At 43.2% G+C, this 25,332-nt stretch overlaps 1 protein-coding gene across 3 annotated transcripts in view; it reads right to left on the reverse strand.

Annotated features, from left to right (window-relative positions):
- SGIP1 (SH3GL interacting endocytic adaptor 1) overlaps positions 1–25,332 on the reverse strand; it is a 933,552-nt gene that overhangs the window by 101,537 nt on the left and 806,683 nt on the right. For all 3 annotated transcript variants that reach the window (XM_069232486.1, XM_069232484.1, XM_069232485.1), the window contains 2 exons: positions 14,505–14,660; positions 2,441–2,573 (listed from right to left, as the gene is read on the reverse strand). In XM_069232486.1, coding sequence (XP_069088587.1) covers positions 2,441–2,573; positions 14,505–14,660 — 289 coding nt within the window. The remainder of the gene's footprint in view (positions 1–2,440; positions 2,574–14,504; positions 14,661–25,332) is intronic.

A 25,332-nucleotide genomic window follows, 5' to 3' on the forward strand; every position in this document is an offset into this window, starting at 1 on the left:
AAAATGTTGTGCTATTGTGCTCTGTGACAGCATTAAAACAACTTCCAAAGTGATGGCAAGGAGACACATATGGGCACCACTCCTGCATGTTGATGTCCGTTCCACTTGGAAACTTTTCATAATCTCAGACACTGATCGACCATGACAGACTGCAAGAGAGGGTGTGCAAAATCTAACTTGGCATTTTTCGAAAATCCTGAAAGTGCACTCCATAGAAAAGGAAGAAGGTATGGCAGTGAGTAATCTATGAGTATCTACTAGAAGGAGTGTTACCAAAGATAAATAACTTTTTCTTCATATGGATACTTCTAACCACAAATAACTCACCTTTTAAATAGATACCAAATCAGTACCTCCCAGAAGATGGAGGGTTTCTGCGACGTGTGCTTACACCAGGAAGTTGTACAGGACCCAGCAGGCAAAATGGCCCACCCTTGGGACTTGAGGCAGTAATGCTTGATTAACATATGCATGAATGATCATTTAGTAGCCTGGCAGATGTTCAACACCAGAACACTAATGTCCGAAACAGTAGTGACAGCCTTGGCTTCAGTGGATGAACATGCAAAGCCCCCAAGATGGCTTCTTTTTTATCCAAGCCATAGAATGTTTTTATACACAGGTGGATGCACCCAGACAAAGTTAGTTTCTGAATGTCCTTTCTTTCTAAGCATCAGCAGGGCCGATACTAAGATTGTCAACCATCTTGTAAGCCTTAATGCGCTCAATGTAGAAGCTAAGGACTCTATTTAGGCCGAACTGGTTATGCCTGTCCTCCTCCTTTGATGGGTGTGGCTGAGTGAAATCAGCAGAGCGAATGGTTGACTGTCCCATGTTGAAATGTGACAACTTATTTGGCAGTACAAAAGTGGGAGATAACAGCACCAATTTGTCAGGGAAGAAGGTGGGGAATGGATGCTGCACTGACAGTGGTGGTGGCTCACTGACACTTTTAAGAAACACAACTGGTAACTTGAATGACAAAGGTTGGTCAGGCAAATGTAGAAAGGCCCGATAAATAACCTTGTCAGTGCCCTTAGCCAAGCAGTGCTTAATTTGAGCCAGTGGTTTCCTGTGTGCAGCCCCTGCACTTAATTGTCAGCACTGGCAATTATGGCAGTCTGCCACATGGTGGCGCTGTCTAATTTAGAAATGAGCAATACAACTCTTATTTATTAATTCAATATACATTAAAAAAGGAGCAATAGGCTCCGCCCAAGTCAATCTCATAGTGTTAGGCTCCTGGAATAGTCTGAATTGTCACACTTGTAGGTGACTGATGGTTAGTAGTTGTGTTTGTACTCTCACTGGCAGTGTGGAGGGACAAAGGGTGGCACAAGCTTCTGTGGCCTCCTGACCAGGGCCCAGGCAGTATTTTTCAATGCAAATTAAGCACTGTTTCCGCCCTGTCTGAGCTCCACAAGTATCGTATTCAGAGGATGCCCTACAATGCTCCCTACCTAAGAAAACCCTCTCCTGATCTTATTATCCTCCTGGAAATCATCTGACAGACTGCACTGAGTGGCTGTCCTGAAGACGAAAGATATAGAGTGCATGAGGATAAAAAAATAGAGAATATATGGTAGCTGAAATAAGTGTAAAACATGATCAAAAAAACAAAAAATGAGAACAAGTGTCATGTTCGCAAATACTCCGACTAAAAAGCAATTAAATATCTAAAGTAACAGGGTAAGCCAAGGGTCTAAAGATCCTCAGACTAAAAAATAGGACAGTGACTATCATTCAATTGCTAAAGGTGTGCGACCCGCATAACAGGTTCCTTATGGTGTCTGAATGCACCACCACAGATTTCACTCTTTATGAGGTATACTACTTTATCTGGCTATTCTCTTTCTTTAATGGGCTATTTTTAAAAGGAAGATGTGACTTCAGATAGGAATAGATGTGAAAATACAAAGATTTTTTTCTTGTAAGGTTTTCCAGGAACCGGTAGAGCTAAACAGTGTTCATGATGGAAGTAAATGGGTTGATTTCTGTCATACTTCATTCTATCACTGTGATTTCCAGTTTATCTAAAGGCCGAAATTTACATTGATTTTCTTACAAAAACTACAACATCTAATCCCGCATTTCATAAACATCACACTGAAAGGGTTAGGATTTAGTTTTCCTACACTCTAAGATAGAAAAGTCCAATTCTTTACTATATACATGAGTTTAGTCTTTGACTTAGTTTGATTTAAATTCCTCTCATCTCTATTAGCAAGCTAGACAAATTTTAGTGATTAACATATCAGCATTGCATACTTCACTGCGGTTATCTTTCTATACATTTTCTTTATACGAATTGATATTGATTCTGTGGTGTCAAATTAAAATAATGGGAAGTTTCATATTAATGCTTTAAATTTGAGGACTACATGTAATTCTTATTTACAAGCAAATGCAGGCAAATCTTTATATTGTTTCATTACTTTACCTGATATTTTAACATATCAACATTGTAATACGTTGCTTGTGGTTTCTGTTCAGACACTTTCTTGAGATGGGACATCAAGTTTGGCATGTTTACCCAAAATTCCTTTGTGTTGGCATTGGGCTGTGCATTGTCACTGTGAAATTAAAATGGCAAACACAGGGAATTATTACACAGATTTGTTTAAAGCCAGATTCTGCAAACAGTAATAAAAATCATTTGTGTTTAGAAATTATTACTGCATAGGAAAGAGTAAACTTATAAGTGTATTTGATACATTAATTACATGTGCCATGGCCAGCTATTATTTACTTGGAAACAGTTAAAAAAAAAAAAAAAACATTATAAAGATGGCATCCTTATTCCTTCTGTGAATTAAGCGAGCCACCTGGTTTTTAACATTTACCAGTCGTTCTCTGTTAAAAACTGGGTTTCTGGTTGGCAGAGGTATGCACCCAGTCCAAGTGGGAACCTCAATCCTAGTCAGGGTATATCACAAACGCACCGTGGGCTAGCCTGTGCTCACACTCTTGTAGCTTGGCACAGATCAGGTGAGGCTCAATGTAAGAGGCAATGTGTAAAGTATTTGTGCAACACTTCAGTGAAACAAAACACCACACAAAAACAATCCACACCAGGTTAGAAAAATTGTGCCTAATTTACTGACCAAAACAACAAAAATAAGTAGACATTGAGATCTACATTTTTAAAGATTAAAATGCAATATATAGTGGTTAAAAGTATCAAGCGCCAACTGGGAAATCTGGGTGAACGAGACCTAGTTAAATCCAGAAGTTGATGACGACCATAATGGATGGTTGGATACTGTCCCAGGCAAGCCCTGCTGAAATTTACCTTCTCAAGAATTGGGCCAAGAGTCCTGTTCACGCGGAAGAAGTTCACTGGGAGCAAGGAAAGTGTTCCGTGGGTGCAAAGAGTCGGCCGCATGTCATAGATGGGTGGGCTGGGAAAATAATTTCTCTACGAACAGACAAACTTGTGGCAGTTTGCGCTGATGCTTCGGGTGAGTGGTGCGCTTTCGGTGCAAGCAGGCCTGTTGCAAAGAGCCCAAAAGCTTGATTTAAAGAGCCACAAGATGGGAGAGGTGCTTTTTGAGGGTCAGAAGCTGGCTGAAGACAGGCCCAGGAGCTGGTTGAAGACAGGTCCAGGAGATATAACATGTGAGTTGAAAGCTTTTTGTGTCCCTGAGACTTGAGAAAACAGGAGGCAAGTCAGCAAGCCCTTGGGAGTCACTTTGGTTCTGGTATGTAGAGATGCAGGTCCAGTCCTTCTAACTGCCAAGCAAGAGATCAGCAGGTCAGCTCAGAAAAACAGTCCAGCAGAATAGTGGCTCAGCAGAGTAGCAGCACAGTAGTGAATTTTCCTGGCCGAGTATCCACAAGTCCAGAAGTGTACTGAGTTGGTGGTGTTAGAGGTCCAGTACTTATACCCAGATTAGCCACTGAAGTGGGGGAGACTTCAAATAAAAGTCTTTGAAGTGCACAGAGGTCCTCCCTGCCTGCTCTGGCTCCAGATTCACTACAGGGGGCAGACACTGCCTATTCAGGTATGTCAACTCCTCCTTCCCCATCCTGCCCAGGATGGTTCCATCAGGATGTTGATGATCCACCAGGCACACCTAAGCTCCCATTGTGTGTGGCTGCCTGGAGGGGATGCAAAAGAGCAGCTCTCACCCCACCCCAGGCATGTATTGGAGACAGGCAGTTGGCACCAAATGGTTAAAGTAAGAAGATGCCAACTTTCTAGAAGTGTCATTTTCAGAACTGCAATTTAAAATCTGACTTCACCATAATTTGCGATTTTAAATTGTAGTCCAGAGACACCAAACTTGATAAATATCTCTTCCAGACTGGGAACTGCACTTATAAGATGTAAAACGGTAATCCCAATGTTATCCTATGAGAGGGACAGGCCTTGCTGTGGTGAAAGATGACTTTGGGTGTTGTACTATCAGTACATGTAAAACCTAAAAGTACATGTCCTGCCTTTTAAATACATTGTGCCCTGCCTTCTGAGTTGTCCAGAGCCTACCTTAGGGATGACTTATATGTATAATAAAAAGGGAAGGTTTGGGTCTGACAAAAGAGTTATTTTGCCAGGTCGACATGGCAGTATAAAACCGCGCACACAGGCTCTGCAATGGCAGGCCTCAGACATGGTTACAGGACTACTTAAGTGGGTGACATAATAGGTCCTTAGACTTAGATTTCTGAACCTTAATCCTTTGGAGCTTTTCTAAGTTTTTTTCTCCTCTTGTTGAATCTTCTCATTCAGTTTTCTATTGCTCTGATAAGCTCCACAACCTATACACCAGGTAATCATACTACCAAAACATTTAAGGTACAGCAGTCTTAAGCCAAAAACAACATGGGCATGACAGTTATTCCTCAACTTCATCAACAGTTTACCACATTTTCAGTGAAGATACTATAAGCAGGTTGTTTTGACAAGTATTTCATTCATATACCAATCAATATATTTTATTATAAGTGTAAACCAATTATCTGAATGAAGCATTTGTGTTTTGTAGCATTATGGCATCCCAACCATGGCTGTTCATCTTACAATTGGTGCAGGGATGAGCAACCATTCAAATAGTAAATCCAATTAGGGTTCCGGGTTAGGCAAAAAAAAAATACTAATGTGACAATTTTTACTAAATGGATTTTAATGGTGATTATTTCCATGCTTGGTATTCTGTGTTTTGGGAGCTTGGCCCTACTTGTCACGCTTGTTTGTATTTCATATTGACCAATGTTTTTCATACCTGACCAACTATGGCTTAACATTTCTCCACATATTCAAATGAAGAAATTCTTGAACTTATTTTCCTTTCATGATCCAGCCATTCTACAAAAGTACCTCGTTACTAGTTTTCACCTTTTTTTCTCTTCTTTACAATAAATTATTAATTAAACTTCCTTCCAACAATATTCATGTCTTTCTTGTTACTATTTTGCATTTATTTTCCCTTCGAATTCCAAAAACCAGGATGATACTTTCTGCTCTTGTTTCGAATGTTTTACAATTTGTCACTTTCAAAATACAATTGAGCCATCTATTACTATTTCTTCTGGAACACCACCCTCAACTCCCTCTAGAATGCCATCCAATCAGTTTATTTTTAATTAGTCAGTATGCCAAATTCAACATTTAGATGGGATGCACAAGACCATAATCAGGGTTAACAACCTACGAAGATAGCAAGAAATAAGATCAAGCTGTATGACCTATTCTGTGATTAAATCTCCCTTGTTTTTAATTCAGTAGTTTGTAATACTTTTCCTCACAGCTACTTGCCCCTGTGTCACACTCAATTATAATTTAAAAATGGAACTTTATTGCTGGCTCTGAGGTAAACTAAAGTTCCAAAAATATGTCTACACATAAATGATGCTATTTCAGAATTAACTTTTATAAGGAAGCTTTCTACCAATGTTGCATCACAAACCTTTACAGCAGGTTAACAATTTGGATAAATTAATTAGATACTGTAGTTAAAAAAAAGAACGGAAACTGGTTGTTTAAAGTAAATGTGTGGATATGGTAAAAACGTAGTGAAAACTAACAGCGGGTTGCTTACACCTACCCTCACAACTGCTTATAAGTAATTTACTTTCATTCCAAGTATTCAGGCATGTACATACGAGTGCAACCCTAAAAACATATCATAAGGACTGACATGGGAGTAGGATGCCTTGAAGAGGAATTGAATTTCCCAGTAACCCAAAACAGGTGAGGGGGTAGGGAACAGCTATCTGCATTCAAAGGGAAATTGTGATTGTAATGACCAGAACATGACTAACTGAAGATGTTCTTTAATAGATCTCATGCAAACTTTGTCTGCAGTTCATCACAGATGGCAAGATGTTAGTGAGATTTAAAGTGAGTGGCTATCCATGAGAGAGCACCATTTAGCATGTGTATTTAAAAAGTCAGGAAGATGCGTCAGTACTAACTTCATGAGCACTGCTAAAAAGTCCAAAAGAACCCTAATTGTGATGACTCATCACATTACCAGAAAAACAAACACTGGCTAGTGGTGTCTAAGATGTACTAACAAAACGAGCTTTTCATTTTTAAATATGTTATGGATTATTAAAGCCTTGGTAGAGGCTAAAAGGCTAGTCTTGAACTTAAGAAAATTAGAACTGTGGATACCTGATATGTCTCGACTTCAAGCGTGAAAAATTTATAGAGCAAAGTTGATATGCAAAAAGTATGAAGACTTTTTCTCTCATTTTAATCGTTGTTTTCTTTAAGGTTCGAGCGTAGGCTGGTTAGTTCTTTTTCTTTTCTTTTATCTTTTCATATGAAGATGTTAGAGTCTAGTGTTTGTCTATGAAGTGTTGTTAATTATTTCTGTCAAATGTGAAATTAAGCAGAGGTCAATGCATATTATTTCGTTTGTCCTGCTTAGGCTTTACTCATATTTGAAATGTAAGGAAAAATATACCTGACGGGTTTAAAATGTAGCAATAGTTGGTTGGTTATACTTTCTGGTGCGCAATGTCCGATTGCGTGTGTACTAGCATTTTATTCTATCTCAACCTACTAATGCACTGAGCATATTTCCTTTGAAATATTAAATAACTTACAGGTACAAAAACAGATATCACTCCGTCGCTTAGAGGCCATAACAACACTGGATGGCAGGGGCCAGGGAAATGAACAGGACCTTCCACTTGTTCTCTTTCAAATACCTTAGCCATGATGTAATATCCTGGGCACCTTGACATATTTCCGAGTGTACCACACACGTATCAAATATAAAGAGCAATCAAAACGTACAGTGTAGGGTAGGATATTGGCCAAGAAATCTCTGGTCATGCATTGCTTTTTATCTGTCACTTTTCGGCCACTTCCTTTTGCTCAATACGCACACAATGCCCATGTGCTCCAACGCTTAGTGGAGACTTCCTCCGTGCAACTGGAGGAGAAATATTAGGAGGAATTTTCCTGTTTTTGTACATTTAGGCGCACTGCACTAGCAAGCTGTATTGCCCCGACATTTTAATGTCGTCTTCGACATCCTGTTGGTGTAGAAGGGGCCCTCGTTGCCCTTGAACCATGAATTCCATTCTGAGCGCTAAACATCATGTTGTCAGACAGTTTTTGTATGGAGTGCCTGAGTCGGCCTACCATTTTTGTCCTCATTGCTGTTTCTCTTTTTTTGTTCACCTAAAAACACAAAAAAAGAAATCACAAAATTATATGGAGTAGTGTATGCAAGCCACAAAACGGCTTATTTTCTGTACTGGTTGCTGTCAGTGCCATTGTGACACGGACATGTCCAAGTATCACACTTGTGGTACCCAGACCTTCTTGTGATGGCTGCCCTCATGTGCTGCACGAGGATGGCATTTAGTGAGGAAGAAGGGGGCAAAGTAGTTCGATTTTATAGATTAATTTTTGTTAGCAACAAATGTGGTATTTTTCGGCATCTTGTTTTGGCAAAGCTAAATTAAGCTGCGCCCATCAGTAACAAAAACCTGTTAAATATGTTCTAAAATAAATATGTTCTACACTTGCTATCCAACAAGATCAATAAATCTTCCTGATGCAGCTTACAATAAATACCAGAATTTACTACTGGTTTGAGAGGTTCGTTATTGTCCAGCTCCTACAATTTGCAATGTATTTAAGTAGGCAATCGCAATGGTCCTGTCAAGGCCTCAATCTTGGATTTACCTTCGAAGGTCAGGAAATCGCAGAGTATTAACTGCGGTCTTGTGAACTTTAAACTTCGGAGTAATTGATAAGGTAATGCAACATATAATGGATTACATTTTAGCTAAAGCGGTTACGAGTTGAGCTTTGTTCATTAGAAAGTCAACTTCGGATGAGAAAGTGAGACAGATACTGGATACATGTCGAGGTTTCCTTAAAATGTTATCCCTAATGTTATCATGAGGTATGGTTATTCACACACAATGCAACATTCTTTTTCCAGGTGCTCACGTCTCCCTATCCCAATTCTTCCACTTGCTTGACATCTTCATGCTTTTGTGTTCATGCAGCTTCTTTTAACTCACTCACTCTTTTGTCTGCCGACCGTGCATTAATGCACTACTCCAGTCTTGACTCATGTGCTGTTTGAGGTGTTGAGGCCCTTGGTTGTTCCAAAGTCTACACCTAGCATACTGAAAAACCTGTCTCTTCAAAACCTGTCAAGTCAACCCGAAGAATGTGTGTTGCTGCTGGGCCAAACATTAAAGTTGCTCCTGCTCAGAGCTTTTACTCAGCAGCAAATACATTTCAGTGGGCTGTACCAGAGAAGATATGCCAGCCTCTGAACATGGAAATCTTCACTGGGTGAAGGCACCAAAAGTGTCCAGCTGACAAGTGACCTTCCTTGGGCATGAATTTTGGATTCCTCCTCCTCAGAGTTTTCCTGCCAAAAGTCGATGGCTTCACCAAGACCTGGTCAGGCGGCTACCCAGCCTCACAGAGCCCACCTCAGATACATCCTGCTAAGGATTTTTGGCTTCCATTTCAGAGGGTAAAACTTTCAACTGGAGCAAACCTGCTTCCTGTATCCAACCCGTGCTCAAAAGCAGTCTGCTTTAACTGGAGCCTAGGTATCGGTCAATTGCAACCAGAGTATTGCGGTTGGCACTATTTGTATTAAAAACTTTAAAAATTCATATCTGTTATTCCCATAATTGGATTTTTCCCATTTTTGTGTCATCTGTTTAATTAAAGTATTCTCTATTGTTTATTACAAATTGGAGTGTAATTTTTATTGTGTTGGGTGTTCAACTTTAAGTGTTTGGGAACTTCTAAATACTTTACATATTTTCTTAAGTCTGTGGCAGTCTACTCCGTAGAATAGTTACCAGGGTTGAGCTTAGGTTTCAATTACTGAAATTGTTACTGGACCTAACAAGAATGGAGAGGTTACCTGTTGTGGCTACCATCCACCCCAACTAATAATCCACTTTCTCACACTAGTACAATAGTGGTTATTCCGAACAACATGCTGGCCCTGGCACAATAGTGGTGATTCCTGATACAATGGAAGCTTTAGCACAAAGGTAGTAATCCTTATCAACATGCTGGCCCTGGCATAATGGTGGTAATTCCAGGTGAAATGCTGGACCTGGCACAACAGTGGCAATCCCTGGTAAATTGGGAGACCTAACACAATGATGGTAATCAATAGAAACAAGCCAACCATGGCACCACTTCCTGGTACAATAACGTCCCTCTCATATCTCTAGGAACATGCTGACACAGCCACACTTCAGGTAATTACTAGCAACATGCCCGTCCTGGCACAATAGTGGGCCCTTGCAACATGTTGGCAACCGGCACAATGGTGGCAGTCGGTGACAGCATGCCAGTTCTAGGACAATTGTGGTAATCTCTTGCTTACTGCAGGAAGATATGATATGATGGTGTCAAGGCACAAAGGTAAATCATTTTGTTATGCACGTTATTGTATATAATTAACTAACCTCTCCAAAACCAAAGACAAATGCCTTTGTCATTGCCTGTGTTTTGGGCAGAGGGGGACAGGGAGAAACCTACAGACTTTGTACATGGTGCCCTTTTCCTTTTTCCCCATTACTATGCCCCTTAAGACTGTTCCCCATTTATTTTCTATCTTAAACCTTTTTAAATGGGTGTTTAATAAATATATGACCTTTTTTATTTTAAGTACTATTTAACGTAACTGCTATCTCTTGTCTATGATATATATTTTTCGTTAAACGTCCTTAACCTGAGTCTAATTTTGCATGTATTTTTGTGTATATGGTATTGCTAAAGAATGCACACAAATATATTTTGATATTAATACTTACTTATCTGATAGCTTAACTCTTGCACTGTAGCGATTCCGGATGTAATAGTACTGAAAATGTGCCTGCAATATAATGACTTCAAGTGTAGTACCTGTAATATAGTACCTCCTCATGTTGTGTATCAAACGTACTTAGGGTACCTCATGCAAACAGGCTTGACCATGCAATAATTGGCTTTTTCCCCCAAACAAAACCATACATCTCTGTTTTAATATGTCAGGGTGGACATACTTCACACAATGTCGCCTTTAGATCACAAGATACATGGCTTCCCAACGTAGTATTAATAAACAAGTTGTTTTGGCTACTGAACCTATCATTGAGTGGTTTCATCCAGGTTCCATTTAGAGATAAAGCCCTTTAAGATGTGGTTGAACATATTTTAGTCACATACCTCTAAAGTAGTTGTGTGCGTTTCTTAGCTTTCTGAAAGCATACTCCTGTTGGGATTCTCTAATTATTTCAAATCCACCTAAACAGAAGGCCTTCTCTCAATATTGTAAAGAGAGAAGCCACACACTTTCACATTTATACTGGCGTTTAGCAATACTGCGGCCTGTCTGGCAGAGGGTGCAGCCGGAGTCCAGTCGCACAGTAAGCACAGGGATCATGCATTGACATCTCAATGGCACTTATAGAGTCTTGTTTATAAAAACCAAAAGTGAAAGGTTTAATGTTTGAATTAATCTCAAAACACTTGTGGGTATGGAGGTTTGGCTGGAAATCGGAGGTTCTGCAGCAACTGATAAAGTCCATTATCTCAAAAAGTGAGGCTCCCTGGCTGGGAATTAGTCACATCAGCCGCCTTGACTAGGTCCCCACAGATCCTGGGGCTGTCTCTCTCCTCGTGGCACTCTTTCCCAATTCCCTGTCACTTTAGTATCAAAGCACCAAACAATCCATGTGGCTCAGACTAGCCAGTCAATCGAGCACACCCATTCTGAACAATAAATTAATGAATTAAATGAATTTAATAAGTGTGCTTTAACCCTGATAAGGCAACCTGGCACTAAGGAGTCTTGACAGATCCCCAGGACAGACTAAAGAGATGGTTATAGTCGAATCAGCAAGTTTTCAGTATTTTACTATTGCTCAGTCAAAGAACAGAGGTCAAAAGGGAGAGTTTCAAAACATGGCTACCACAATGCTGGACTTACAAGAAAGTGCATGTCAGGGACCTCGTCAACAGGGCAACGCTGCTTGCATCGCTCATTGTCTTTGTCAGCGCTGCCAGTGACAGCACCATTCAACTACTAACCATTACACTGCTACAAGTATGACTATTCAGACTGATCAGTGCCCCCAAAGCTGTAGGAATTGATTGGGCACTCAGCATTAGTTGTTGTTAATGTATATTGAATTAATAAACAACTGTTCTGCTCCTCTTCCAACTGCAGAAACAGCACCAAGTGGCGGTTGTCATAAGTGCCTGTATTAGCAATTAAGTGCTGGGCACTAGAAACCAATGGAAAAAACCTGGCACTGTGACCCTACCAACTCCAATCACATCGCCTTTAAGGATGCCCTACGCAAACATCACCAACTGATCCACACCACCAAAAGGACCCACTTCAACAACCGCATTGACACCAACGCTCACAACAGCAAGGAGCTCTTTGGCATCATCAAAGAGCTCTCCACCCCCAGGGCCTGCTCCAACGAACCCCCGCCATCACAGGAGCTCTGCAACTCACTCGCAACCCACTTCCGTCGAAAGATAGAAGAAATCCACAACAGCTTCAACCCCCAGACCCACCAGCTAGCCACAAACACCTAAAGACCCAACGCTCCAAGCAACACCCACTTCCTCCACACCTGGACCCCTGTCAACATAGAAGACACCGCCAGAGCCATGGCCTCCATCCACTCAGGATCTCCATCGGACCCGTGCCCACACCATATCATCAACAGAGCCAACACCATCATCGCTCCCCATCTCTGCAACACCATCAACAGCTCCTTCGAGTCAGCCACCTTCCCTGAGAGATGGAAGCACGCAGAAATCAACACCCTGCTAAAGAAACCAAAGGCAGACCCTGACGACCCCAAGAACTACCAACCAATCTCCCACCTCCCCTTCCCAGCCAAGGTCATCAAAAAAATCGTGAACAATCAACTATCCCGGTTCCTGGAAGACAGCAAGGCACTCGACACCTCCCAATCCGGATTCGGCAAAAACCACAGCACCGAGACCGCACTCATTGCTGCCACAGACGACATCAGGACCATGCTCGACGAAGGAGAAACAGGAGCACTCGCCCTCTTGGACCTCTCCGCAGCTTTCGACACGGTATGTCATCACACTCTCCGCACACGACTCCACAACGCTGGAATCTGCAACAAAGCACTGGACTGGATCTCGTCATTTCTCACAGGCAGAACCCAGAGAGTCCGCCTACCGCCGTTCCTGTCAGAAACCTCCGGAATCACCTGTGGCGTCCCCCAAGGATCTTCGCTCAGCACCACACTCTTCAACATTTACATGGCCCCCCTCGCCAACATCGCACGAACATACCACATCAACAATCTCCTACGCAGACGACACGCAGCTCATCATCTCCCTCACGAAAGACCCTACTACTGCAAAGGACAATCTCCACAACGGATTCCACGCCATCGCCAGCTGGATGGAATCAAGCCACCTCAAGTTCAACACAGACAAGACAGAAATACTCGTCTTTGGCTCGAACCCCTCAGCTTGGAACTACTCCTGGTAGCCCACCTCCCTAGGATCCGCACCCTCAGCCACCACCCACGCACGCAACCTGGGCTTCATCTTGGATTCCACACTCAGCATGACTCAGCAGGTCAATGCCATCTCCTCTTCCTGCTACAACACCCTCCGCTTGCTCCGCAAATTCTTCAAGTGGATTCCCATAGAAACCAGAAAAACCATCACCCACGCCTTGGTCAGTAGCCGATTGGACTACGGAAACGCCCTATATGCAGGAATAACAAACAAACTCCAAACAAAGCTGCAAAGAATCCAGAACGCGTCTGCCCGCCTCATTCTAGACGTCCCAAGCCGCAACCACATCTCACTCCACCTCAGAGACCTACACTGGCTACCAGTATCAAAGAGGATCACCTTCAAAATCCTCATCCACGCACACAAAGCCCTCCACAACACTGGTCCCGCCTACCTCAACGACAGACTCATCTTTCACACCCCCACCTGCAACCTTCGCTCCGCCAACCTCGCCCACGTCCCCCGCATCCGTCGCACCACCGCCGGAAGATCCTTCTCTCACCTAGCCGCCAAGACCTGGAACTCCCTACCGCTCCACCTCTGCCTGCCCAAGACCCTCTATCATTCAGGAAACGTCTCAAGACTTGGCTTTTCGACCAGTAGCCCTCCCCCCAGCACCTGGAGACCATAACCGGTGAGTAGTGCGCTATAAAAGTCCTTGATTGATTGATTGATTGGCTGGCTCAAATTAAGCACTGAGTAACCACAAAAATGAAGAAGCAGCCACAAAATGCAGAAGTATTTGATGCTGAGAATGCATCCCTGTTTTTCATTGAATACAGAAAATAGGAAAAGAACTGTGGTTTCCATATTGCAGAGTCTCTAACTGTAGTTAAAGAATAGGTCAAAAGATCTGTGATGTCAGGCCAGAGGATATCCAAAGCTCTTATAATTGTATGAGGCAGGCATGGATCCTGAGGAGAACCAGATTTGCATGCAAATAGTGCCTTCACCCTATTACTGGGGAGACATAGAAGGGAATTGAGACAGTTGCTGACTAGATGAAGAGACCTTGAAAAAAAAAAAAAACGAAGAGTCAAGAAGGGGTTGGGTGGAAAAATGAGTAAATGTTAGCAATTTTGCTGTGAAAAAAACCTCAGCAGCTGCAGTACATTCATAACGAAGCATACGTAAACCTTTGGGCAGTTGAAAACAGTCTGAAAGAGAAACATGCAACATATGAAAGGCATGGTTTGTATTTGCTATTTTTTGTGCTACTGTGGGTACACCGAATAAGCAATGACTTTACATTGCCCTTGCGTAAAGTAAGATTTTAAAATTTTGAAGGGCTCAATATTATATACCCTCTGTTGCCTTCCACAACACAAGACCATAGTTTACTGATTTAACATTCTATTGCTCGTTTGACAGTGAACCAGTGTCATAATAAAGAAAATAACAAATCTAGATATCATTTTTTTAAAAATGATATGCTACTATGAATGTGAGCTCAATAATTATATTTGCGTTGATTAGAAATATTCCTTACCAACAGAGAAGTTGTGGGTTTGGCAGGACGTGCTCTAACCGGTTGTAATTGGTTATACGGAAGGTGAGAACAGCTGGGGAAGGGCTGTTGGCGAAGTGCCGAGTGATTCCAGCAGGAAAGGAAAGCACCATTTCTCCGGTGATCTTCACAATACACCTTAAACAGTAAGAAAAAATGACTTAGTTATTTTAATGCTTTTCATTGCACTGTTCACAATTACAAATACATAATCATCCATACGTTTGTATCACTATTTCAGGTTGCTTTGCACAGAACAGTGCATAGTTAGTAACTATACTTATCATCAATGTTAAGCACTGCCTGTCATTCTGTAGTGTGACAACAGGTATTCAAGTAAACACCACATTCACCAAGGCAACTCACTGTAATTTTTGGCGTTAGCCAAGACGTTTTGCTTTTACCACTGTAATTGTTAGGCCTGGCGCTAGCCAAGACCATTTGCTTTGATCACAGGGGCTTTCAGCCAGACCTCTTTATCCACTGGTATGTTATTATGCCACTCACATTTTTCTTCCACTCAATACAGCATAGGGTCAGGCCTCTTCAGCTGCTGTCTGTCTTCACTGCAAGTGACAGCATTCTGCCACATTTTGTCCTTTACTACGGAGCACATCCACACAAAAGATAGTTCCTTTCAGTGCCAGCGGGTACTATGTGCCTCTTGAGATGAAAAATATTTTTGCTTTTAGCGAATACCTTTCCTATTGGATTGATTCAGCCCGGCAGCTTGCCCGAAAATTAAAGTTTTCAGAAAAATGTAATAAAACAAGTACCGACAACGCCAAAAGGCTGACAGCCAACACCAGACCTACTGTTTTGCCACTGCTTGTTCCATTAGTTGGAAATGCCACCTTTTAGTCCATCAAGCACTTGAAATGAGTGATATTGTATAGGTTGGTGGTTCAAAAAGGCACATACAGCTGAAACTACAGAGGTAAAGTTTGTTCTCACTGTATATAGTGTACATTTCTTTGTTTGTTTTAACAATCCTAACATGAAAACTAAAGAGAGCTACAGAAGTAGAGGGTACCATGATTTCCACATCAACATTATGGCTTTCTAGATTGTGCGTGCATTAGCACTGGTCCAGGGACATAATTTCTTGGGTAGACGGTAGTTCGTCCTGAAACATTTGGAAGAGTTTGAAAAGATAGCTCCTGTTAGAAAATGGGGCCTCCAGCTGGCAGTTGTTTGCACTCTGTCCAAGGAGGGACCCTCACCCTAGTCAGGATAAGGGGTCACACTGCTAAGATAACTCCTGCTCACCCCCTTGGTAGCTTGGCTCAACCAGTCAGGCTTATCTCAGAGGCAATGTGCAAAGTATTTGTGCACACACACTAACACAGGGAAAACACTACAAAAGGCCTCCACACCAGTTTGGAAAAATAGCCAATATTTATCTGTCTAAAACAAGACTAAAAAGACAAAAATCCTACATACACAAGGGAAGATATGACTTTTTAAAAATTGACATGAGTCTTAATCCAGCAAAATCAATGGTTGTCTCTTTTTAGCACACAGTACTCAGGATGCATCAAAAACAAAGACAATGCGGGCCACAGAGGTGGTGAGGTGCTGGAAAAACAAGGGGACGGTCCTTTCCTGCGCAGTGCAGGTGATGTGTCAGTTCCTTACTGGCAGGGGAGGTGATGCGTTGATTTCCACCTCGCAGGAGTGGGTCTCTCCTTGCAGGAGATGTGATGAGTCACCTTCTGGTCACACAGCCTTGGTCCCTTGCTGCGGCATGGGGTCGATAAGAAAGTGATGCCCAGGGACGATACGTGGGACAATTTAGACGCGCCGTGATGATAGAGTGGCGGTGGAACATGCGCTGCATAAGTCCTACAGGTGCTGCGTAGATTCTTTTGCCACAAGCCAAGCGTTGCACCGATTTTCAGCCGCAGCACGTCGATGTATGGATTTACTTCCTCAGGACACCAGTTTCCACTTATAAGGGCCCAGGAACTGGATTTGGCACCACTTGGCAGTCAGGACTTTCAGCAGAAGAGTCGAGGCACTAGCAAATTAAGTCTTTGAGGTCCCTGAGACTTATAACAGGAGGCAAGCTTAAGACCTTGGAGAATTCACAGCCCAACTGTCATCCTGACCCAGCCGTGTATTCCTAAGACAGGCAGAGGCCCAGAATGGTTAAGCAAGAAAATGCTCACTTTCTAAAAGTGGCATTTTCGAACTTACAATCTAAAAACCAACTTCAGCAAAAAATGTATTTTTAAATAGTGAGTTCAGAGACCCCAAACTCCACATCTCTATCTGCTCCCAATGGGAAATTACACTGGAAAGGTATTTCCGGGCAATCCCTGCGTTAACCTATGGGAGAGAAATGCCTTGCAATAGTGGAAAACAAATTTAGCAGTATTTCACACTGCCCATAAGGCTGCCTTGGGCCTACCTTAGGGTGACGTACAGGTAGTAAAAGGGATGGCTTGGGGCTGGCAAGTGGCTGCACTTATCAGGTTGAACTGGCAGTAAAAACTGCACACACAGGCACTGCAGTGACAGGTCTAAGACATGTTTACAGGGCTACTCGTGGGTGGCACAATCAGTGCTCCAGGTCCATTAGTAGCTTGTGGTTTACAGGCCCTGCTCACACACACTGCACTTTAGAAGGGACGTACTAATAAATAAAATATGGCAATCACAGACAAACCAATTACCAATACAACTTAGACAGAAAGCACTCGTACTTTAGTACTGGTCAGCAGTGGTAAAGTGCACAGAGTCCTAAAGCCAGCAAAAACGAAATGCAGCACTAGATCATTAAGATGAGATCAGAAGTAAAGCTTTTTGGGCTAACCCTGTCAAAGGGACATTTTCAAAAGTTCCTTGGCGAGAGTACAAATTTGAAATGTAGCTTACTCACCTTTTTTCATCACTTGAATACAACATTAATCATTATGTGATAAAGCCAAAATATTTCAAAGACAATTACTATGACTTTCTGTCATTAGTTATTTAGAAGCTTGCAGGAATTTAATGTTATACCAAACTTCTTTTTTCAAGTGAAACAAAACAAAGGGCCTTGCCAATTGTTATTCTATAATATTTTCAAAACAAATCCGTTCCCAATTCACCCCTTTCTATATTTTTATGTGTTAACAAAAATGTCCTAGTTTGGTGTAGTCACACTGTGAGTACTAATGTCACTCCTCACACGGCCAAATGTAAACTTTGTCATGCATAAGCCCTTGAGGAGCAGGGCTGCAAGTGCCCACATATAAAAGGATTGTGCCTAAATGCTGAAGTGAAATCCAAGTGATCAAATGGGGGAAAATAAATGCAGCTATGCAATGCTATACTTTGCTTTTCCATGACTACATTTTGTATTGGTATCACAAAGATATATTTTAGGTCTGCATTCAGGCAACTGTAGTTCTCGCACCAGACATATTTTGTAAACAAGTTCACAAATAAAAAAATACACATCCACACATACATAAATAGGCTTTTGGCAAGCAGTCTTAATGTAGTGGTCTGCCAAAGTGTCATTCAAATTTTGCTTACACTTCCTTAAAGCACACAGAATCGGGCAATGAATAACCTTGCCTCACTGATTAGCTCCCCTCACTGCATTTGAAAGCATTGTGCCTGTATGCTAGTGTCCAAAATTCTACAAAAAAAGTTGTCTCAAGTGCCAGGAATCCTTTGCTTTCCTTTCCTTTTGTCAACTACTTCAGCAATACTTTTTGTTGGTTTGGTGTTTTTTTTAGGTCTGGGTTATAGTACATACTTAATTGATAAATACATACAGAGGACGCAATGGTTCAGTCCCCATCAGTGGTTGATCAGTTCACAGTGTCAATTGTACTTTTGATCAGCCCACTGGACAATCACAGGGGATGGTACCATGATTAACTGTGAGTGCATAGTGCCACTTGATCTCTAAATCTGCACCAAAAGAGCCCAGCTGCCGGGAGGACAGGGAGTTCTACAACAGCAGCAAAAGTCAGGCTCCTCTCCCTAGACTTACAAGCATCACATCCACCTGCATCAACAGTTTACTAGCAGAGTGGACATATTGCACCTTGAACATCACAAGAAATACTAGGAAATATTCCTTAAGCAATTATTCAAATTATAAAGAAGTCTGTTATTTATAAAGACACATGAAGTGGAAGTTTTTCAGGCTGATTTTGCAATGATGTAACTTAGAGCGAAGCATTCAGCACTATCCCACTATGGCTTGTGCTGTGTGTTCTCGCCTCTGCAGCTTAATTTACTGCCCCACTGTCTGTGAAGCTTTTTTCACCACCTCTGCTCCTCAAGCCGCTATGTTGACTAATTCAGCAGCCGCCCATCGCCCCCACATTGTTGTACAAGGCAGTGTTACTCCACGCGACTCGTGTTTACCCTGGTCGGATACCACGGAATGTTTACAGAGTATTCTCCTCGACCAGACTATACCTGAAGAATCAGGGTGCACACATGAAAAACACACTGGGCTTGAAAAGTGAAAACAAGCCTCCTTTTCCCCAGTGAATGATTCTCGCACCGCCATCTCCTTCCTCGTAAGAGTGATAAAATGATGAACTGGGAATGCTACATTTGCTGAAATAGGCACTCCTACCTTTTTAGATCACTTTTTCAAAGGTCACGCACTTATCCCTTCGTACATATCGTTACCCCATAGGGTGGGCCATATCTACGCATACAAGACAGCTGGGTGACTTTCTTTTACAGCAGTGGTTTAAACTACCAAAGGACTGTTAAATTAATCCTCCTAAGGTTCAAATACCATTTTACATTTGACAAATAAGATACTTCCTTACAATTTACCTTGTGTCTCTTACGACACCCTCAGTCAGCCCTGGCTTTGGAATCAACAATGCGCTTGAAAACCTAAAGTTTCAATCTTTCATTTCATATCAGAGCTGCCAAGTTGCAATGTCCGGGCGTGTGTAGCTGATCTACATGACAGCAGTAAGCCTGCAAGTCCCAGAACATAAGGAACAAACTTGGACTGCAATAGAAAGACACACATGGACCTGGGAAACTTTGCAGGGCTTCATGATTTATAAAAAAAACATTGGGTTTGAAAGTATTTTTGGCTAAAAGCTGAGGAAAGGGAACAAAATCACAACACAAAGCTATCAAGTAGCTAGGTACCCGATGCAAACGTTCAGGGTGGATGCTGAAAGCACGCTTACCAATAATATAGCAAACAGTTTCATTACTAATATGCTTGTGTGGCTCGCTTGGCTGATGCTGGGCAGAGGAAGCAGGAAAAAAGTAAAAAAACAAACAAAAAAAACAAAAAACACTTACCTGCTTTGCTTCCGCGCTGCTCCTCTCCCGTCACTGCTGCAGGCAAAGGTTCCCAGCCTGAGAGCCTGGGCAGGCTCCCTCCAGCCCAGCAACTGTGTTAGGAGGGGGCGACACTCCTCCTCCCATACGGAGGAGCAGGGCCTACTAATAAGTAAGTTGTTTCAATTTACCAGAATGTGAAACTATTTGACACGTTGTGGCCTGCATTGTTTGCAAAATTTCTACACTTGAGTGGGGACTAGTTCATTTTTTTTTCAGCCAGAAGCATCAATCGTGCTGACACTTGTAGGCCCTTACGTACATTGATTACAGATGTTACGCTCGTTATCAATAGTCGGACCATGATGTTAAAATTATCTTAATGAGAGATACTAAAGGTCTGCTTTACTATCCAGCTGACTTATGTTATGATAATTTTCGGCCCATATCGAACACTACGACAATTGCAATAGACGTGTGTCACCGATTTCCACTAACTGTTAGAAGCTTACCCCACAATAACCATTCTAGGCACCCCCCCCCACAGCATTATAAAAAATCTAGACAACTTGTTTGATCGAGGAGGACTGCTAAGCTCATTTTGTCTATTCCGTAGCACAGCCTTTCCTTGTCTCACCACAACTTTTTCTTCAGGTGACTTAGAACCAACATTTCTTTTAACCCCTTCTGTGCCTTGGACGAGATGATCTCGTCCAAGGCTACAGTTCCCCTGTGCCTTGGACGAGATCATCTCGTCCTAGGCACAGGGGAACTGCACCCCCCTCCCCCCCCAAGTCGGGGATGGAAGGGGAAGACCTTCCCCTTACACCCCTGACCCCCCCCCCCCCCCCCCCTGTGACGTCAGCGCGCGCGCGCACGCTGATGTATCACAGGGGCCTCCCTAGTCGCGCTGGAAGCTCTGCTTCCAGCGCGATTGAAAAAGAAATGCAAAAGCATTTCTTTTTCAATCACTGGGAGGCCCGGAGGGGCTTCAAAGGGAAGGAAAAGTATTTCCTTCCCTTTGAAGTCCCTCCGAGGGTTTCAAAAGCCGGATTGCTTGCAATCCGGCTTTTGAAACCCCACTAGACACCAGGGATTTTTTTTTTTTTTTAATTGAAAGTGACAAAAGGGAGCGACCCCTTGGGCAAGGGTCGCTCCCAGGGGGGGCATTTTTTTGAGAAGGCCTTTTCTGCCCCCCCCTGGGGGCAGATCGGCCTTATTAGGCCGAACTGCCCCCAGGGGGGGGCAGAACCCTCTAGGCGCCAGGGCAATTATTTTTTTTGTGTTTTTTTTTGTTGTTGTTTCTTTTTTTAGAGATGGGGAGCGACCCATCAGGCAAGGGTCGCTCCCCTGGGTGGGCAAATTGTATTTAGACCATTTCTGCCCCCCTGGGGGCAGATTGGCCAATTTTAGGTCAATCTGCCCCCAAGGGGGCAGAACCCTCTAGGCGCCAGGGCAATTTTTTTTTGTGTTTTTTTTTTGTTGTTATTTCTTTTTTTAGAGATGGGGAGCGACCCATCAGGCAAGGGTCGCTCCCCTGGGGGGGGGGCACATTGTATTTAGACCATTTCTGCCCCCCTGGGGGCAGATTGGCCAATTTTAGGTCAATCTGCCCCCAAGGGGGCAGAAACCACTAGGCACCGGGGATTTGTTTTTTGGCGCCAATGTCACGCAGGGGGAGCGACCCCGTAGGCAAGGGTCGCTCACGGGGGGGGGGGGGTGGAAGGGGGTGGAGTTTGGGGGGTGAGAAATTTATTTTAGGCCATTTCTGCCCCCCCTGGGCAGAAACCTCTAGGCGCCAGGGCAAATTTTGTTTTGTGTTTTTTTTTTTTTTTTTGTTGTTTTTTTAGAGATGGGGAGTGACCCATCAGGCAAGGGTCGCTCCCCAGGAGGGCAAATTGTATTTAGACCATTTCTGCCCCCCTGGGGACAGATTGGCAGAGTTTAGGTCAATCTGCCCCCAAGGGGGCAGAAACCACTAGGCACCGGGGATTTGTTTTTTGGTGCCAATGTCACGCAGGGGGAGCAACCCCGTAGGCAAGGGTCGCTCCCGGGGAGGGTGGGGGTTGGGGGGGCAAATTTATTTTAGGGCATTTCTGCCCCCCCCCCCCTGGGGCCGGCTGAGCTACAGGCCAAACACCACAGGTAGGCACCTTGCAAAAAACACCTCTGTTTTCTGTGAAAAAATATGTTGTGTCCACGTTGTGTTTTGGGCCATTTCCTTTTGTGGGCGCTAGGCCTACCCACAGAAGTGAGGTACCATTTTTATCGAGAGACTTAGGGGAACGCTGGGTGGAAGGAAATTTGTGGCTCCTCTCAGATTCCACAACTTTCTGTCACCGAAATGAGAGGAAAAAGTGTTTTTTGGGCCAAATTTTGATGTTTGCAAAGGATTCTGGGTAACATAACCTGGTCAGAGCCCCGCAAGTCACCCCATCTTGGATTCCCCTGGGTTTCTAGTTTTCAAAAATGCACTGGTTTGCTAAGTTTCCTCAGGTGTCGGCTGAGCTACAGGCCAAAATCCACAGGTAGGCACTGCTTTTTATAAAAAAATGTGATGTGTCCACGTTGTGTTTTGGGCCCTTTCCTTTCGTGGGCGCTAGTCCTACCCACACAAGTGAGGTATCATTTTTATCGGGAGACTTGGGGGAACGCTGGGTAGAAGGAAATTTGTGGCTCCTCTCAGATTCCAGAACTTTCTGCCACAGAAATGTGAGTGACATGTGTATTTTTAGCCAAATTTTGAGGTTTGCAAAGGATTCTGGGTAACAGAACCTGGTCCGAGCCCCGCAAGTCACCCCTCCTTGGATTCCCCTAGGTCTCTAGTTTTCAGAAATGTACAGGGTTGGTAGGTTTCCCTAGGTGCCGGCTGAGCTAGAGGCCAAAATGTACAGGTAGGCACTTCGCAAAAAACACCTCTGTTTTTTTCCAAAATTTAGGATGTGTCCACGTTGCGCTTTGGGGTGTTTCCTGTCGCCGGCGCTAGGCCTACCCACGCAAGTGAGGTATCATTTCTATCGGGAGACTTGGGGGAACGCTGGGTGGAAGGAAATTTGTAGCTCCTCTCAGATTCCAGAACTTTCTGCCACAGAAATGTGAGGGACATGTGTTTTTTTAGCCAAATTTTGAGGTTTGCAAAGGATTCTGGGTAACAGAACCTGGTCCGAGCCCCGCAAGTCACCCCTCCTTGGATTCCCCTAGGTCTCTAGTTTTCAGAAATGCACAGGTTTGGTAGGTTTCCCTAGGTGCCGGCTGAGCTAGAGGCCAAAATCTACAGGTAGGCACTCCGCAAAAAACACCTCTGTTTTCCCCCAAAATTTTGGATGTGTCCACGTTGCGCTTTGGGGCGTTTCCTGTCGCGGGCGCTAGGCCTACCCACGCAAGTGAGGTATCATTTTTATCGGGAGACTTGGGGGAACATAGATTAGCAAAACAAGTGCTATTGCCCCTTGTCTTTCTCTACATTTTTTCCTTCCAAATATAGGAGTGTGTGTAAAAAAGACATCTATTTGAGAAATTCCCTATAATTCACATGCTTGTATGGTCACCCCGGAATTCAGAGATGTGCAAATAACCACTGCTCCTCAGCACCTTATCTTGTGCCCTTTTTGGAAATGCAAAGGTTTTCTTGATAGCAATGTTTTACTCTTTATATTTCAGCAAATGAATTGCTGTATACCCGGTATAGAATGAAAACGCACTGCAGGGTGCAGCTCATTTATTGGCTCTGGGTTCCTCTGGTTCTTGATGAACCTACAAACCCTATATATCCCCGCAACCAGAGGAGTCCAGCAGACGTAACGGTATATTGCTTTCCATAATCTGACATTGCAGGGAAAAGTTACAGAGTAAAACATAGAGAAAAATTGATGTTTTTTTCACCTCAATTTCAATATTTTTCTTTTTCAGCTGTTATTTTCTGTAGGAAACCCTTGTAGGATCTACACAAATGACCCCTTGCTGAATTCAGAATTGTGTCTACTTTTCAGAAATGGTTAGGTTTCTGGGATCCAGCATTGGTTTCATGCCCATTCCTGTCACTGACTGGAAGGAGGCTGAAAGCACAAAAAATTGCAAAAATGGGGTATGCCCCAGTAAAATGCCAAAATTGTGTTGAAAAATTGGGTTTTCTGATTCAAGTCTGCCTGTTCCTGAAAGCTAGGAAGCTGCTGAGTTTAGCACTACAAACCCTTTGTTGATGCCATTTTCAGGGGGAAATCCACAAGCCTTCTTCTGCAGCCACTTTTTCCATTTTTTTTTTTAAAACGAAATTTTCACTGTATTTTGGCCAATTTCTTGGCCTCCTTCAAGGGAACCCACAAAGTCTGGGTACCTCTAGAATCCCTAGGATGTTGGAAAAAAAGGACGCAAATTTGGCTTGGTTAGCTTATGTGGACAAAAAGTTATGAGGGCCTAAGCGCGAACTGCCCCAAATAGGCAAAAAAAGGCCTGGCACAGGAGGGGGAAAAGGCCTGGCAGCGAAGGGGTTAATTAATCGTCCGTTCCTAAGTTGTCTCTCTATCTAGACCTGTGGGGAAGCAGTTTCAAGTGTTAAACTTCACAAATGGTTGATGTTCACTCAGTTATGTGTTCCCAGTGAACAGAAGCAAGCTTGCTGAGAACTGAGTGTTCTCTTAAATATAATTTGGAAAGTGAAAGTAAATGTGTCGCCATGTTTTGGGCAATTGGATGAAAAGGAGGCTTTTAGCGTAAGTCAACCACATGAGCTAGCCGTTTCACAGCTAATTTTCACCGTAAATTGAGGGCTGAACTGGCAACCAAGTTACATTGTTGCAAGAGGAAAAGGTCTGCCGCCTTGGGCCGAAGCTTGGTGGTCTGTGTGTTTTGCAGACAGTCTGCTTACAGCCAGCTGTTTTAGGTCTCGCACTGTCAAATCTAAATTACCCCAGTTATATTATTCACCTGTGTCCGCCTGTGGGATGTATCTGAGTATACACATTATCACGCAACATACAAGCCTACCGAAAGAACACATTAATTTAAAGTAGCCCAGACCCCTTGGCTTTGCCAATGGTTGTTGCTTTTTGGAGAGGGGCCGACAGCTCTCCACACCCTTCTACTTGGTTTCTCCCTGCCCCCGCCGGTTTCTTCCATGTGAAAAGTTAGATGTGTTTTTGAACAGCCACCCTGTATCTTCGTTTAGCTCCGTCGTTGGCAGAGTAATGACTAAGTGAAATATGTACATAGGTAAGATCTATTTATGAACTTGCCCAACCCTGGAAGTGAGAGGCAAGGTCACAAGTCTCCCCATTTCCAGCAGAAGAGCTCATGTTTTATGCACCGTCCAAACTGGTACTGGTAACCTCTGCACCTTGCTGCATACAGGCAGTGGGTGCCTTGAATATAGGCCTTGAGAACATGGCTCCTCGGTTTAGTGAGCTGCATTGGACGCCCGCTTGTGTTGGTTTCTTCTTAGTTTCTCCTAGTAATCCAATGTAGTTAACGTCCCCTTGTCTGTCCAGATTTCAAGACATGAATTCATGATCGCCAGGATGGCTTTTGCCTAATTACGATGTGCAGCCCT

Source organism: Pleurodeles waltl, chromosome 4_2, assembly GCF_031143425.1.
Source record: "Pleurodeles waltl isolate 20211129_DDA chromosome 4_2, aPleWal1.hap1.20221129, whole genome shotgun sequence".
NCBI classification, from domain to species: domain Eukaryota; kingdom Metazoa; phylum Chordata; class Amphibia; order Caudata; family Salamandridae; genus Pleurodeles; species Pleurodeles waltl.